Source organism: Nannospalax galili, unplaced genomic scaffold (assembly GCF_000622305.1).
Source record: "Nannospalax galili isolate Female #2095 unplaced genomic scaffold, S.galili_v1.0 scaffold856, whole genome shotgun sequence".
Taxonomy (NCBI): domain Eukaryota; kingdom Metazoa; phylum Chordata; class Mammalia; order Rodentia; family Spalacidae; genus Nannospalax; species Nannospalax galili.
In genome coordinates, this window is record NW_008339573.1 from 1,777,298 (window position 1) to 1,796,010 (window position 18,713).

Below are 18,713 nucleotides of genomic sequence, written 5' to 3' on the forward strand. Positions count from 1 at the left end.
GGTGTTAAATATCAGAGTATAAGGCCTCTAGTGGGAGGAGGGAGGCTATGGGAGGGTGCTATCTGGGAAGTGGGTGTATAATCTAATGAGATGGTTTGGGATGTTCTGTGTGATACACACACACACACACACACACACACACACACAATCAACAAATTAAAAAAAAGTATTATATTTGAGGTTGAAGTATGGAAATTTACATCATGCTAATTAGTACAGGTGATAAACAATACCACTGAAATCTGCCCGATGACTTTATAGACATACACAGGCTCCAAGGATCCAAGTGCAACCAATTATGACTAGTAATAATCAGAAATATACAGATTAGAGATGCAAGCTCCAACATCTCAATGTTAATAGCAAAAACAATGAGTCTTTCTGCAAGGAACAATATATTCTAAAATGAAATGGAGATCTTTTTTAAAGGTTAAAAACTCATCCAATTTTATGTCTTATGGGGCTTATACCACGTTCAATAATATCTAACTGTATTGATTCAATTGTGAACCTAGAAACTTGCACCCACTTGTGAAGGAGATATACTGTTGCTCTGCAGTGTGTTACTGAATAGGTAATGAAAAGCTTCTAATCATGTAGCTATTAAAAAATTTTTAAAAATGATTAAAAAATGGTAATTCTTCAAAGCATAAAAATTTGCTCCTTAATGATTGGTGGTTGTGAAAAGCATTATCATTGAAATCTACCTGATTTGTACCCATGCTCAGATGCCAAGGAGCTAAGAGGGTGACCGGCTGTGACTAGTGATAATCTGATGTTTAGAGATTGGAAACTCGTGTGCAAGCAGCTTGGTGTCAATTGTATTGAAAATGAAGTTTTCTGCATGAAACTCTGTATTTTGATGAGGTGGAGATGTTTTTTAAAGGTTAAAACCTCTTTTAATTTTATGTCTTGTAGGGTTTATAATGAGTACAATACTGTAAAACTGTAGTGATTCAACTGTAAACCTTAAAATGTGCAGCCACTTTTGTAAGAGATGCATCCTGGCTCAGAAAATTGTTACCGAATGAGTCAATGCTGATATAATGAAGCGCTTCTTCTATTAAAAAAAGAAAAAAAGGAATTCATAGAAACACACACACACACACACACACACACACACACACACACACACAAAATACTGGTTGTAGTTTTTTTGAGGGGCTACTACGTACAGTTAATTTTAAAGCTTTGATGTTGACTGTTCCTAAATATTAAATGGTTTCTTTAATTTCTTTAGCATGGTAGCACAGCAAAGTTCGTATGAATTTGTATTACTAGTAAATTTTGGGTTAAAAAAAAAAAACTGCTAGCTATTTGCCAAATTCTGGCAACCATTTTGATTTTCAGACATCCAGGAGTAGCCCAAATAATTTCCAGGATATTGAGAAGTATAAATAAGGACTTCTAAATATTAAGAAATAATCTATTATGTTGAAAAGAACAGCAAACCAGCAAGTAAGTCTCAAGGTGCTTGATTTTTCTGTCAATAATTTTCAATAAATTATTGTCTTTATCTTCCATAAATTTGTTACAATTTGCTTGCTTTTCATTCTATTAGAACCATAAGTTAACACTTCCAGAATTCTCTTAAACTATCACTTCAATGGTATCCTTGGAGACAAAAAATTCCAAAGACCAGTTAAGACTAAAGCATGAGAGACTGGGGTTTATTTCAGGAATGAAGGACAGGTCAACATTACAAAAACTGTAACTGACAATTCAGAGAATGCTTGAGTCAGAAATACTATGTCTGCATTAATTTTATATTAATTCATATGAAATTGCTGTTTTTGTATATGATGTGAGTATAGTGGTCTAACAATACTGTCTTCTCCATGTGAAACTGACGTTGTCAGCACTGTTATCTATCCTCTCACTTAAAAATTATCTGAAGGTGCCTCATTCATTTTTTAAAAAGATTTACTTATTTTTATTTCATGTGTATGAATGTCTGCCTTCGTGCATGTGAGCCTGGTGCCTGGAGGCCAGAAGAGAGTGTTGGATCCCCTGTTATAGCAAGTTATTAGCCATCATGTGAATGCTGAGAACTGAACTTCTGCATTTCTCTACCACTGAGCCATCTTTCCAACCCCTCATTCATGTTTGCTTTATCTTTTGTTTCTTTAAACTTTGTAGGGTTTCCGCTATTCTAAAATGATGGCCAAATTTGTTTTCGCCTCCTATCTAGAAGCCTTTGAGAGGGAACTGACACTGATTCTAACCACTCCAACAGCTATCAAAATGCCTGAAAGCAAATCCTGAATTCACCACTCTTGAGTCCAGCCTTGGCAGACAAAAGAAAAATGAGGAGCAACCCCATAGAGGGATGTTTTGGAAACCCTTGTCAAGAAATTCCAATGGACTCTCACATGAACATTCGAAATTTGCCATTTGGACTTTTTTCTAGTTCCTTATCTGGAACTTGTAATGCTAACTACTCTTGCCTTTACTTCTCCTTCACATCTCCTATTCACCAGTCAAGGACTTTCTTTTCCCCCTACAAATAAGAGTTATGCAACTTGGGAGTCTTTTAGATAGACCCACTTGAAGGGGTCTATCTTCCTGCATCCCTGTTCAGCATGGAAGAAGCCAGAGGGGTCTGCATCCTGATTCCCTATCTGTAATCTGGGTAACCTCTTCAGAAGATGGTGTGATAAGAACAGGAGGTAGGAATTGGCTAGGCAGTTGGTGTAAAAAGACCCCAAAGAAAAGCAGCCAGCTTCTTGACTGAAAGTCACAATGTCCTTGGGCCTCTTAGCAACATACTCTGTTCCAAAGGCCAAAAATGTCAAAAGTATTTGGGAGCGCTTATCTAATCCTTAAAAGATTTTATTTTAGGGACCTCTTCAGAGGGGGGAATGTTAGAGTAGCAAAAAGCCCCATCAAAAAAAAAGAAGAAAGAGTTCGTGAAGTAATCAGAAAAAAGTAAATGGGGCGATATGGGAGGAGTTGGAGGGGACGGAGTGGGCATGGATTTGATCAGAACACCTTATATGCTTATATACCTGTATGACATTCTCAATAAATTATTTTTTTAAAAAAACAAACAAAAAACTTTGGGGCTGGAGAGATGGCTTAGCGGTTAAGAGCACTGACTGCTCTTGGAGAGGACCTGGGTTCAATTCCCAGTACCCACATGGCGGCTATGAACTGTCCTTAATCCAGTTCCAGGGGAATCCCAAAGCTTTCTTCTGACCGCAGCAGCATTGCATGACATGGGTGCACTCACATACATGCAGGCAATACACTCATACACATAAAATAAAAATAAAATATTAAAAAGAAAATTTGTAGGGCTTCATCTATTTTACTGATCTTTATGAAAAATCAACTTTTGGTATAAAATACCCCTATTACTATTCATTTCTACATTTATCTTTACTAATTATAGCCTCATATTTTCTATTGGTTGTTTTCTTACATTTATTTAAAGTGAATATTCTTTTATTTCCTTTTATTGACATTAGTCTTATTAGTTACCTTAATAATATAATCATTAAGGATATAAATTTTCCTTTGACTACAACCTTGACAATGCTCTAAAGGTCTTTATACAGTATTATCTTTATTTCTAGACAACTCAATTTCTTTCTTTCACGTTTGAGGCAGGGTAGCCCTAGCTGGCCTCGAACTCAGAGAGCCATCTGCCTCTACCTTCTGTCATGATTTCGTTTTTATTTCCTTTTTTTAATCTAGAAGATACTTCAGAAACCTTTTTAATCTGTTAGGTGTGTACAAGGCTTTTTGAGTCGTCTTTTTTTGTTATTATCATTTACTTTATGCATTATTATTATTTGGTCTTTTTTGAGACAGGGTCTCCCTGTAGCCCCAGGCAGCCTAGAACTCACTATGTAGACCAGGATGGCCTACAACTCACAGAGATCCACCTGTCTCTGCCTTTGTGCTGGGATCAAAGGCGTGTGCCACCACCCCAGCTGAGTCATCTTTTTACTGTTATTGATATACTGCTTTTTAAGATTGCCTGGAGCCTGTTGAAACTATCAGATTAACTTTTTTTTTTAATTTATCACTTTTATTTTATGTGTATGTATGTATTGCCTGCATATAGGTAAGTGCACCCATGTTGTGCAATGCCTGTGGAGGTCAGAAGAGGCTGTCCAAACCCCTGGGACTGGAGTTACGGACAGTTGTTAGCTGCGATGTGGGTGCTAGGATTTGAACCTGGGTCTTCTGCAAGAACAACCAGTGTTCTTAACCACTGAGCCACCTCTCCAGCCCCCTGATTAACTTTTTAAAGGTTTGCCTGGTAGTCAAAGAACACGACTGATGTTCAAAAATATATACATGAATTTTTAAAAACTAAAGTATATAAACTGTTCACAATTCTACGCCTTATTAGCCACGGTATATTATTTAAATCCTCTATACATGCTTTTACTTTTATGTATTTGATGTGTGAAATCCAGAAAGTATATCAATTACTGTGTACTTGTAATATACCATGTTCTATAAATGTGTTATGTGTATTATCCCATTCGATGCATACATCTACCTGTGAAGTAGACATTACTTCCTATTTTAGAGATAAGGAAAATGGGTGCCAAAATGGCAAATAATTTCCCACAGAAATGGATCATGAGAGGAAGCCAGGGCTCAAACCCACATCTGAGTCTAATGTACATTCTCTTAGAGATCATGTAACACCCTAACTTCTGTCTGGCCTTCACAGTCTGTCTTCACAGCCTGCTAACAGTTTGGTTATCTTCCAAATTTAATCTACTGAGTTCCAATATAACTTTCCTCCTTAAGTTTCTCTTTACTATCTTCTGCATACTGTTTCATACTTTGGTCTTGTTCTTTTTTAACAATTTCTTTCTTTGAATGCCATTTTTTTTCCCTCTGCTTTGTTTTAACCTACCTCATCTTTTAGGGTCCAGATCAGTGGCTTTACGTAAAGCCTCAGTCACATCTCTAGACAATGTATATTCCTTCTAAAGGAGCAGTAAATACCATACAGTTTGGCCTAATCTTTAATTGTTCCATTTTACTTTGAGGTGCTTTCTCTCCCTAATTAGGGCATAAACATCTTTAAGGAAGACTTATATCTAATACATAGCATCTATACTTCCCAAAATGTTCTCAGTGATGGTTACATAAAGGTAAATGCACATGAAATGAATGGAAATGATGCTCATTCAGTTGGGGAGGCAACAGATGGTCAAATAGGACACCATTTCAGAGACAACGTGAGATGACTTTCCACTAAATAAGATGAATTCCTCTCTACGGCTACATAATTGAATCAACATATATTTGAGAGCTTCTTATCCACAAGCTACTACACCAGTATTAGAAGGAGGTGTTAATGGGTTGAACTGTGTTCTCCCCCCAAATAGAGTTGAGTCACGGGAAATCTGTGAATATGGGCCTTTTTTGGAGATAAGGTCTCTGCAGAAGTAATCAAGCTAAGATATGTCATACATCAGAGTGGAAACTAAATATGATTGGTGCCCATAAAAGATCACAAGAATAAAAAGACAAAATGCACAGTGGAAAAGGCTACATGATAATGGAAGCAGAGAGCAAGTAAGGCAGCTGCAAACCAAAGAATGCCAGCAACTACCAAAACCCAGGAAAGATAACAGATTCTTCCTTAGGGACTAACCTTGCCAATACATTGGTTTTGGACTTCCAGCCTCCAGACCACAAAATCAGATTTCTAATGTTCTAAACCACCAGTTTGTGACACTTTGTTACAGCAGCTCTGATGAAATAATACCGTGGTAAAAGATAAGCTGATATGTTCCTTGTTCTTATAGTCGGGGGGGGGGGGGGGGGGGGAATTCCAGGAGGCCTTGGTGTGTCACCTACTGCTCCTTGTTCTTGGGGGGGGGGGGGGCGGGGTGCTAATTCCAGGAGGCCTTGGTGTGTCACCTACTGCTCTTTTGGCTAGCAATAACTCTACACATGCTTCACCCATCAGCCCATTGCAGAAATAAATGGATAGTACATCAGCTGTGGGTATCTTTGCTTCCTATCCTATGGTATCCTGATATGCTAGTGTAGGTTTCCAATATTCACACCTATACAACCTCAAAAGAAAGACCACTTAATGAGGCAACCATTGATCAAAGAGGAATGGGGCACGGCATGTAGTTCACACCACCAGTGAACAATTCTGAGATAAAGTACTCAGCAAGTCCTCAAAGACCAAATTGTAGTTGTTCACAATAATGACTAACAGTTTATACTGACTCTCCCTCTTCCTAGGCTATACTTCTAGTCCTTGGATCAACTTTCAATGTAAAGTACGCATAAAGCCTCATCTCAAGATTCTGATTGGACTGAGGCCAAAAGAACATTTACTTAGAATATGAGGGCAAATTTGGGCTCAAAAGCCTGACACAAAGTACTGCAAGTCACACTTTGCTGATGACCTGGAGAAAGTGTCCAGAGTATAAAACCAGTTTCATCTTAATTTTATTATTTGTTTGGTTATGACTTTGGAGATAAGGTATGCAGCCCAGGCTGACTTGGAACTATAGAAATTCCTGCTTCAGCCTCCCATGTGCTGGGATTACATGTGTGTACTACTACTAGCAGCTGTAAATGTAATTATAGAAAAGGCTTGAGAGACAACATGATTGTAATCAACATAAATGTGAGAGGACAGTGTTCCACAAAAGGAATATCATGGTCAAAACTGAGGCTGAAAAAAAAAAAGGCATAGATAGGGGAACACATGATTATCTAATATCACTAAAATGCAGTATGGAGGAAACAAAGAAAATAGGATGGTGAAGGTATAAACATGAACTGGAACAACACTGTAGCCAGGTGAGTAGACACTACAAGGAGGCTGGGGCTTGAACAGAATGCCCACAAAAGCAGTGCTGTAACAAGCCTAAAGGCAGCAAGGGAAGCTGCACAAGGACAAGCTGTTCTAACTTTCTGTTTCTACTGTAGACTATTTGGGAAGTAATAATACTTAAATCTAAGTGATGATAAAACCAGTCATCTAAAAATAATAGAAAATATATTTCAGTATTTCTCAATTATACTTTAAATTAAAATCTTAATCTAGTCCTTCTTCCCCAAGTAATAATCACAAAAGTATTATTTTTTAAAAGTAATTTTAATGCTGGGGGTGGTGGTGCATGCCTTTGATCCCAGCACTTGGGAGGCAGAAGCAGGTGGATCTCTGAGTTCGAGGCTAGCCTGGTCTACATAGTAAGTTCCAGGCCAGCTGGGGCTAAAAGGAAGACCCTGTCTCAAAAAGACCAACAAAACAAAACAAAACAAAACAAAACAAAACAAAACAAAACAAAACAAAACACCCCACATGACCTGGTCATACCATTCCTTGGCGTATACCCAAAGAATTTATCCTATTGCAGAGACACTTGTATAACCATGTTTGTTGCTGCTCTTTTCACAATAGCTAAGAGATGGAAGAAATCTAAGTGCCCCTCAACTGACGAGTAGCTAATGACTATATGCACACCCTGATGTAACTTCAGGAACCAGGAATATGGAAGGGAACCAGGAAGGTAAAGGTAAAGAAGGAATCTGAGAGAGAAAAATAGTAGGAGAAAGGTGTTACTAAGGGAGAAATATATAAGAAGGGGGTAGTTAAATGGGAAGAGGGGAAGGGGAAAAGGAGGGCTATACAAAGAACTAAGGGAATAAAGAAGAAAAAATCCGCTATGAGCTGTTGGCCAGAGGGACCCTAGAGATCCCCAAAACAATAAAGGCCATTGCCAATAATGTTGGTCGTACACTGGAAGTGGATGGTAAAACCCTATTGCTGAGGGAGAAATCAAGCTTGGACTAAGCTGGAAACTCCCTGCCACTGGATGGGTGGCTTTCATAGTGCCGAATGTACAGATGGCCGGGGGAGAACTGTCTCATAATTCTGCTCAATGATGGACAGCCCCTACCCCAGTCCTGCACCATCAACTTGCCAAACAAGACGTTCCTGCTGGTGCAATAGTGGTGTGTCTAGTGTAAGTACAACTACAAAATTTTTGATTAGATATAATGCCTGCTCCTAGAGGTGGAACACACATCTGGTACTGCAGACCAGGCCAACCTCCTGTGGCAGGGGAGGATATAGGCTCCAGTGGGAAGCCACTGCAATTGTTTTGCTAGATGGATGTGATGCACCTGCTTAAGTACCGTCTAAGTGTTTGTGTTTACGCCCATAGGTTATTATAGCAGCCACTGTTTAGATGTTCTTGCTTCTTGCTGTTTGCATTTTTATAGCAGATGAAGTCCCACTGAAATGGGCCAATAGCCCATGGAAAACAGATGATGCAGAGACCTGAAAGTTCAATGCTTTGCCATAATGAGAGGAAGATCACCCCACACCTATCACCCCCTCCAAGGCTCAGAGACTTTTGCGGAAGAGGCTGGTGGAAAGAATGTAAGAGATGGAGGAACGGGTGGAGTGTTACCTGGAAGTGTCCTCTGACTACTGTGCCAGCAAGCTATATTCACCTCCTTTCCACACTCGTCAAGGAATCAGTCACCCCTCCTACCCAATCAGTCAACCTTAGCTGCATGTGAGGGAGGGGCTAAGGATATATAAGCTGAGAATGCCATGAATTACCTCGCTTGCATTTTGTGTGGCTGTCGGGAAGTCACAGAATCTGTATTTGAGTGTGGACTTTCCAGCACAGCTATAAATGGGAGGGGGAGGGAGGAGGCGCCCACTCTTCTGTAAATAAATCCCTACCCTATGCTCTGTTAGCAAGCCCAATAAACTTGTTAGGATTTTCAAAAAAAAAAGAAAAGAGCTAATGGAAAACATTATTCCACCAAAGTTGACCCCATGTTGGCAAATCCTTTGGTCTTTGATTTCTCATTCCTATTTCCTCCCCTTAAACTTGATTGTGTGTTTCTTGTCTTTTTGAGACAAGGTCTCCCTGTAGACGTCACTATGTAGACCAGGCTGGCTCTGAACTGACAGAGATTCGCCAGCCTCTGCCTCCCAAGTGCTGGGATTAAAGGTGTTCACCATCATGCCCAGCTGTATATATATTTTCATGTAACCTGTTTCAACTTATTTCTGGAAAAATGTGTTTAAAAAAAAAAAAAAAAGACCCCCAATTTTTTTTTTTTAAGTTTTGACCTTAAAATTAAAAAAAAAAAAAAAAAGGAAAAAGAAAAAGAACTGTGTTTATACACCTGTGTAAACAGAATAGTGGCTCTAGAAAGTTCACGACATACTCTCCCAAACCTCTGAATGCATTACCTTACTTGGCTAAAGGACTTCATAAATGTGTTTAGTAAGGCTCTTAAGTAGATTTTCCTGGATTGTGCAGGAAGACCCAATGTAACCATAAGTGTTCTTAGAGGCCAAAGGGCGACAGAAGAAGCAAAGTGTTGGATTCAGAGACAGACTTACTATGCTGCTGGCAGTGAAAATGAAGAAAGGAACCGTGAGCCCAGGAATGTGGGAGCATTCAAGCTACAAAAAAAGCCAAGGCATGACTCTTCCCCCCCAATCTCTTGGAAATGCAGTGTTGCTGATAGTTTCGTCATTTCGGTCCAGTGAAAACCATTTTAGACTACTGATCTCTAAGAACTGACAACAGTAAATTCTTGTTTTAAACCACTAAATGGGCTGGTGATGTAGCTCAGTTGGTAGAGTGCTTGCCTAGCATGGACAAAGCCCTGGGCTTGATTTCTAGTATCACATAAAACAGGGATGGTGGTATATGCCTATAATCCCAGCACTTGTGAAGTAGGGGTAAGAGATCAGTAATAGTTCAAAGTTACCCATAGCTACATACGGAGTTCAAGGGCAATCTGAGCTATACAAGATCCTGTCTCAAAAATCACAGACACATGAACAAATGAACGAATGACAAAAAACCCACCAGGTTTATGATAAATTGTTACAACACCAGGAAACAATGCCAATATAGTGACTCCTATCTCAGGGTTAAAATGCAGTAAAATCTTCTTACTGACCCATGTAATGACCTTCGAATGTGTAATATACAAGTTCTCTGACTCTACTTTAAGAGGTGGAGTCTAATTCACCTCTTTTGTAGGCTAGACTTAGTGACCCCTATAAAGGCAATAACAGTAGAAATAATAATAATGTGTAGATTCTGAGACTGGGTCATAAATGGCTTCCTTTTTTCCCTTTCTTGCTGTGTTCACTGGGGGAAAACAAGCTCCCATGACATGAAGACATTCAAGTTGCCCCACAGAGATCCACAGGACAAGGAACTAAGGCCTCTGGCCAGTAGCCAGTAGGACAAAGGCTATGTGAGTTAGCCATCTTGGGAGTAGATTCTCTAGTCTATTTAAGCCCTTCTGATGATTGCCAGGATGACTGACATCTTGGTTGCAAGTTCCTGAGGAATCTGAATCAGACCACACAAATAAGACAATTCTGAATTCCTGCCTCACAAAACTCTGAAATAAATGTTTATTATTTAAGCCATTAAGTTCTGGTGTGATTTGTGACATAGTGACACATAACTAACAGTATCAATGAGTGGTCCTGAACAAAGATGCATACCACCGCAAAGTCTGTGGTAAAAAGGATTTGGAAAAAAATCTAGTACTTCATTAGAGTAGTAATAAATGCTATGGGATACTATACAGCCATGTTAGCACCACAAACTGAATAGATATAAAGTAAATGGATATATCTTAAAATAGAATTGGGCTTAAAATCTTCAAGAATCACATGAATTAAAATCAGATTTGGATACATACACTATCACACCTCATGTGCTTGGATATACAGGTTTCACTTGGAATCAGACTTTAGATTAGAATTGGAATGTTTTAACAAATAAAAATATAAAAGACTGGTTATATTATATGAAACCAGTAACAATACAGAGGAAAAACAGTAAAATAAAACCCTAGTATAAATCATGCAAATAAAATCATAGTTTTGATTTAGTTATAAACATTTTATGAATGTTTAAGTTTTGGATTCTTTGGTAGTTCACCCAATTCACAATAAATAATTTCAAAGACCACTAAAGTTGTCACGTATTTTATACTATATGAGGAATAAAATAATCTTTTCTTATTTTAGTCCTTTATTTCTTATTTAATTTGGAAAAATACTTCAATCTAATGTTGTAGAGAACTTCTTACAAGATTAGCAAGATGATTTATAAAAATAGGTTCAGAGGGCCAGCAAGATGGCTCAGTGGGTAAAGGTGCTTACTGCAAAGCCCACAATCTGAGTTTGGTTCCCAGAACCCACATGATGAAAGGGGAATACTGACTACAGCAAATTATCACCTAACTTTTATATGTGTGTCTTGGCACATGTGCCCCTTCTCAATAAATAGGTAAATAAACAAAAATTAAATTTTAATGTTTATGACTGTCATTATGAAAACTGGTGTTCTTCCACTGTTTAGCCATCAGACATTTTATAAAGCATTCTTATAGTTAAAAACTCGTCATCATGTGAGGATTATTGTTTACCTGAATGATACTTCAGTGACTTACACTGCTTTTCAAGTCACTTATTGATATATTATTTTGTATGCTATATGCTGAGGCATTAGATAATAATTTTATAGAAGTAACATGAAATAGAAGACAAGTTCTTTATGTCCACTTACAACAGATGACCTTGGATAATGTCACACATACTTGGTTAAATGAACCATAAAACATGTGAAATAAAAACAATGTTACACCGAGTTGATTAAATGAGAACATTTATGCAAACATAAGAATTTCACAAACTCTTAACTACACTGACATTCAAAGGATTGAATAATATTACCCACTGAATTTCATTTGGCAATTCAAGGTGACAACTTTAATCCTAGGTATGGTTTCTATCAGATATCAAAGATAACCCTAAGTACCTGACAGCCACAATCACATAATAATAAAACAAAAACATTTACAGAATAAAATTAGGTCAGGTATACTGGCATATGTTTGTAATCGCAACACTTGGGAAGCTGAGGCAGGAGAATCCTAAGTTTGAATCCATTCTGGGTTACATAGTAGTTCAAAGCCAGCTCGGGCTACATAATGGGATCTTGCCTCATAAAACCACCAAACCAAACAAAAAAGAATAAAATTATTTTAACTTGTCAGTGAAAAATTTGTGTTTTATTATTTACTCAAGTCCAATTTTTTATTATCTTGAAAAAAATAATACTGAAACAAAATTGGGAATTCCCTTAAGACAATTCACAGGAACATTATTTAAAAGGTAGTCACTGATCCTGAGGAGGGCTTCACCAAGCCATTGCTACACTAGTTCAAACGTGAGGAAGTGTGGCTGGACAACTACTATAAATATGCATAGAAATAAGGCAAAAACTGTATTTAATCTGGAGACATGTTTTTTGGCATTTAAGTAAAGACAAAAATAAGTGCAATTAAAAACACTTCATATTGAGAGTATATCTTAACAGTATTCACTAAATAGATATATACCTTTAAAAAAAAGGCTTGGTACTTGACTTTAAAATATTTGCCTATAGACTTTATTCAATTATACTTAAATGTAACAGAAGAGAAATAGAAAATTACTTAATAAATGTAGGTATTAAATATCAGACCCATAAAAAATTTATTGCCCATAATTTTTCAAAGTAATTTACATTATAAAGTGATTTGCTCTTGAATGATCTCATTAATGGAATAAGAGCTAGACTAACAAAGGAAAAGACCCAGTTTCATACATAATTTATTAACATTTCTATAGGATTTATGTAAATCAAAGAATATGGCACCTCTTTTGTGATACAAAATCAAGGGTCTGATACATTCCACTGTCAAACATTCATAGTCTGATATTTTTCCTACTTGAAAAAAGCAAAATACATATTTCCTTCCCATTTGGGGAGCAGTTATAAAGTGGCTTCTTGCAAATGGACTTCTCCTGCTAGCACTGCTGTAAGAGCTCTTATTCCTCCGCAGTTGTCTAGCAGAGAGAGAGAAGCCCTGCTGCAGTCATCCACAGAAGGCCATTACCGCTGCATTTTGGAACTAACAAAGACACTGGTATCTTTTGGTCACCCTATTCTCAGGGAGTTCAGTTACACGCTGTACAAAAGCAGGCACATTACTGGTGAACAATATTTAGCCAGCTGACCATCACTGGGCTCTGCAGTACCTGCTTCTTCCTCCTATCCTCAATAGCCCTTTCTCCACTAGCTTCTGCACCAGCCATCAGCAGAGCTTTGTATGCCCTCTCTTGGCTACCACCCATGTGTCCTTGTGGCCAGAGAGGGAAAGCAGCCTTTCAATGGGCTAGAGCTCTTGCTCCTCGCCATGAATATGCTCCATTCTTTGTTGTCCTCCACTCGTTTCCTTAGATACTGGTATTGCACTCCACTGTCAACAGGCATAAAAACAAAACGGCTTTCTCCCCAGTCTCCCCTTAACATTTCTACCCCTCCCCCTTTCTTCCTCTTCTGTCAAAAACCCTAGATCAGAAGCACAGGAAATTCATCTCCTGTGCTGCAGTGGGGGTTGGGGAGAGGAGTGGGACGACGCCCCTGCCTCTTTGGCTTGGCATGTGGCAATAGACCCTGTGCCAAGGAAAGGCCACCAATTTAAGACAGTCCACAGGAAAGCCACTTCCTCCCTCCCCCATGCAGCAAGCCTGGTCACCGCAGCTCCAGCACCTACCCCATTTCCGAGCCGGGCAGTACCTCCATTCTGTCTCCAGTGACACCCCAGCAGGCTGCGCCAATACAGCCACATGTCGGTCACGTGTGCCTGCGCCAAACCAATCAGCAGGCTCCTGACCGGAATGGGGAGCGCCCTGGTCCGCATCCAGTGGATTACACAGCTGCTTCAGGCTGGGCTTCCGGACCTACAGCACTTCACAGCAGGGGAGAGACCCACCCCTCGGTTCAGCCCAGCAGGGCACCAAGCCTCCTGGGCACCCTCACACCCGCTACCCCTGGCAACCCAGGGAAGCTGTGGGTAGCTGACATGCAAAATAGCACGAGGAGGGGAAGGTCCACAGGGTGGAAAGATGGGGTGGATGCGGGATACTGGAGGTGGGAGGAGAAAAATTACATCTCTTTCGCTATGATTTAACATGCAGCAGAGAAACAGAATTCTATTCGGTGCATTAAAACGAATACTTTGACATTACAAATCATTGGTTTGTTTGGTAAATTACTCGAATTATGTCTGAATTCCAGACAGTTACCAGAAAAACTATGATGGCAGAACAGCACAGTGACTGAGATCTGACCTTACAATCACAGCCTGGGCTGAATCATTTGCTCCTCCCACTGTGTAACTAGTCACTTAACCTCTAAGCGCTTCAATTTCCTCTTAAAAAGCTACACGCATAAAATAGAGGAGCTAATACTCAGAGCACTCCCCGACACAGCAAGTGCTGTTAATTACTACTGATCTGGAGCTTAAATGTCATGTTTTAACGGATATTCTATATTTCATTTAAATCTAACCAAACAGATTTAAACTTTAAATAGAAGTTTAAATCATTCATTTAATGAGTTAAAAGGAAAAGATTCACATTAAGTTCTTGCTGGAAAGTTTAGTTTACAGTGGATGTGGTGGCACACTTTAATCCCAGCATGCAGAAGGCAGAGGCAGGTGATCTATAAGATCAAGGCCAGCCTGGTCTACATAGGGAATTCCAGGCTAGCTGGAGCTACAGGGAGACACTGTCTCACAAAAATAAATGAAAAAGAAAAAAATAACCAAATTCTGGTTTAAGGGGGGAATTTTGTCTATTAAAATTTGTTCTTTGAGGCAGGGTCTCATGCATCCCATGCTGGCTTCAAACACTGTAAAAGACACACGGATAACCTTGAACTTCTGATCCTCTTGCCTCTCTCTACCTCCTAATGACAGGTGTGTGCCAACACCCGATTTATGTGGTACTAGGGATTGAACACAGGGCTTCTTATATGCTAGGCAACACTCTATCAACTAAGCTACATCCCCAGCCCCTATTTATTTAAATTTTAAATGTTTTGATTTATTTTATGTGTATGAGTCTTCTGCCTGCATACATGTAAGTGCATGCAGAGGCCAGAAGAGGGCATCAGATCCCTAGGAACTGGAATTAAAGACAGCTGTTAGCCATCACGTAGGTGCTGAGTACTGAACCTGGGTCCTCTGCAAGAGCAGTCAATGTTCATAACTGCTGAGCCATCCTTCTGGCCCTCCTATTTAAATTTTAAAAGGATAATAAACTTTAGATTTTTAAATGAAGTATCTTTAATATAATATTTTCGTATTTTTTCAAATAGTAAGACAAGCTATTAAATAGCATATCTGAAGCAATTCCATTTTACTAAAAATTACATATATATTAGAAAAATAGAGGATGAGATGGCTCAGTGGCATGTACTGCTCTTGGTTAAGACCCAAGTTTGGTTCCCAGCATCCTGTCTGACTGTTCACAACCATCTGTAACTTTGGCTCTAGGGGATCCAACACCCTATCCTGGCCTCTGTGGGAACTGAACTTGTGCTCAACACCCCCCGCCCCATAATTTAAAACAAAATCTTTAAAAAAGGAAAATAATCTAACAAAATAGTTATCCTTTTAAAGGTGAGATTATGAGGTGAGTTCTGCTTTTCCTTGTGCTTTGGATCCTTTTCTTCTGCTAGTCTTTCTCCTGTAATACTAATATATACCTAATATGTCCTATATACTTGAATGAAGAAGTCATGGCTTCCATACTGAATACATTATTACTGTAATTGGAATTATATAGCAAAAGTTTAAACATATTCAGTAAAAAACTTGGTATTTGGACAAAGGAAACATGCTAATCAAGCCAATTCTATCCTAAATAGCTTTCATGAAATGACTTGGTTTTTCAAAGGCTTTCAAGATTCTGTTCTGGAAGTGCATCATTCAGTCCAAAGGACTTGTTATACAGTCATCATTTATGATACATTCACAATTCCACATATAGCCTTGAACTTTCAGAAAGAAAGATAATCTTTCAAAATGATGTATTCTAAAAGGTTCCCAAAATAATACCACATGAAACAATTATGCCCATTACTCTTGACTCAGGCTATGAGTCAAGAATAATTTAAACCATTTCTTAAAAAAAAAAAAATCAGTTTGTAGCCAAAATTTGTCTAAATTTTTATTGCATGTACTACAGAAATTAATCAGTGATTCAAATGAGAAAGGTTTTTTTTTTTAAATACTTTTTTGGTGGTGCTGGAGAGTGACTCCAGGGCCTCTTCATATATGCCAGGCAAGTGCTCTACCATTGAGCAAGCTATGACCATTACATACTAATTAACCACAATGCTTCAAATCTAAAAAGCAAGCCCAAAGACATCACATTTTGCAATTCTGTCATGTGAGTTATTCAATAAAAGATTTTCAAACTAGTTTCCTGATGATTTAACTTTTTAAATTTACTATTTTTAAATGATTAAGAACAATATATTATGGGGGCTGGAGAGATGGCTCAGCAGTTAAGAACACTGGTTGTTCTTGCAAAAGACCCAGTTTTGAATCCCAGCACCCACATGGCAGCTAACAACTGTCCGTAACTCCAGTTCCAGGGGATCTGACAGCCTCTTCTGTCCTCCACGGGCATTGCATGACACGGGTGCAATACACGAATACACATAAAAAAAAATTAATTAAAAAAATCTTTAAAAAAAAAGAACAATATATTAAGTTTGAACACCATGGTCAATGGAATGCATTGTTACCAGGTTTCACATATGCAGGATTAAATCTCCTGTCATCTGGAGATGACATCTTTATTCAATTTGTTATAATTTGTATTACATATACATGAATTAAAGATAATTTTGGGGGGAATGGAAAGATGGCTTAGGGAAATGCAAGGAGTGGGGAGTAGATATGATCAAGATACATTGCACACATGTTGAGATTTTCAAAGAATAAAACAAAAACAAATGTAATATATTACAGTTTTGCTGTTCAGAAGTTCAAAATGGACCTCAGTGAGCCAAATAAAATTAAGGTGTTTTGTGTGGCTGTATTCATTTTTGGAGGGTCTAAGTTGAATCCTCATTGGTCTTTTCCAGCTTTTAGAGATCCCTTCTTCCATCTTTAAAGCTAGCCAAGGTGGGCTGAGTCCTTACTCCCTAACTTTGTCTTTGTTTCCAGTCCTCTTTCCCCTCTCGTTTCTAAGCCAGCTTCTTCTATTCTTAAGGAACCATTTTAAAAAATGGTCATATTGAGCCCACTTCAATAATTCAACACAATCTCCTGGATTAGAAACCTTAATTCACCTAAACTACAAAATCTAGCACATTCACAGGTTCTGAGAATTAGGAAGTGGGCATCTTTGGGGAACCATTATTCTATTTACCACAGAACAGCTTCATCTTTGTTGTAAAACTTGTAGCCCTTGTAGCCTAATGCAATCATCTAAACAATTAGCCATGTCTAAAATGTACAGCCTGCTCCAGCTTTCTGCTACTCTAATGTGATAAATTAAGGCAGCTTCAGCATATAGAAACTGCTTTTTTTTTTTTTGTCTTTTCTCCCTGTAGCCCCAAATGGCCTGGAACTTGCTATGTATTATTTTTACTTTATGTGTACGAGTGTATTGCTTGCATGTATGTGAGTGCACCTGTGCCGTGCAATGCTGAGGAGGTCAGAAGAAGGCATTTGATTTCCCAGGAACTGGGGTTAAGGACAGTTTGTAGCTGCCATGTGGGTGCTGAGAATTGAACCCGGGGCCTCTGCAAGAGCAGTCAGTGCCCTTAACCACTGAGCCATCTCTCCAGCCCCCTTTCCTACCTTTCTTAATGGCGCAAACACATTTTGTACCTCAGTGTGTACATATCGTATTCCTGGCTGTAAAAACCTGAAGGAAATATCCCATATCTGATTTCACCTTGTATTTCAAGGGTATCAAATATTTCACACATAGGTATCCATCAAATATTAATTTGAGGAATGATTTAAAACTAACCTCCAAAAAACAGCTGACAAAGAACTTTGTGGCATAACAGCAGAGCAATTGCTAACTAGCTAATATTACTGCAAAGTATAGCCTTCTATAGAGAAAATGAAATATTTTAGACAAAAACTCTGGCTCCTGGAGTTGGAATAAAGTGTGACACAGTCATGAAACTTAAGTTTACAAGCCTAAAGGGTTACCCTGTAAATCTCTCTTTTTTAAAAAATAATTTATTGAGAATTTCATACAGGCATATAAGCATATAAGGTGTTTTGATCAAATCCATGCCCACTCCCTCACCTCCAACTTCTCCCATATCTCCCCATCACTTTTTTCTGATAACTTCATGTACTCCTTCTTCTTTTTCTTATGGGGCTTTTTGCTATTCTAACATCATCCCCTCTGAAGAGGTCCCTAAAATAAAATCTTTTAAGGATTAGGTAAGAGCTCCCAAATACTTTTGACATTTTTGGCCTTTGGAACAGAGTATGTTGCTAAGAGGCCCAAGGACATTGTAACTTTTAGCCAAGAAGCTGGCTGCTTTTCTTTGGGGTCTTTTTATGGCTAATTGCCTAGCCAATTCCTACCTCCTATTCTTATCACACCATCTTCTAAAGAGATTACTCAGCTTGGAGATAGGGAATCAGGATGCAGACCACTCTGGCTTCTTCCATGCTGAACAGGGATGCAGGAAGACAGACCCCTTCAAGTGGGTATATCTGAAAGACTCCCAAACTGCATAACTCTTATCTGTAGGGGGAAAAGAAAGTCCTTGACTGGTGAATAAGAGATGTGAAGGAGAAGCAAAGGCAAGAGTAGTTAGCATTACAAGTTC

General features: G+C 38.6%; 1 protein-coding gene across 10 annotated transcripts in view; it reads right to left on the reverse strand.

The window, feature by feature from the left end:
* Apc (APC regulator of WNT signaling pathway) overlaps positions 1-18,713 on the reverse strand; it is a 151,348-nt gene that overhangs the window by 105,420 nt on the left and 27,215 nt on the right. Inside the window, exon 1 of one of the 10 annotated variants that reach the window (XM_008834317.2) lies at positions 13,609-13,752. The exons of 8 other annotated variants lie outside the window; for them this stretch is intronic. In XM_008834317.2, coding sequence (XP_008832539.1) covers positions 13,609-13,683 — 75 coding nt within the window. In that variant the 5' untranslated portion in view covers positions 13,684-13,752. Of the gene's footprint in view, positions 1-13,608; positions 13,753-18,713 lie in introns of those variants that run through there. One more of the 10 variants, XM_008834312.2, reaches the window with a different exon arrangement.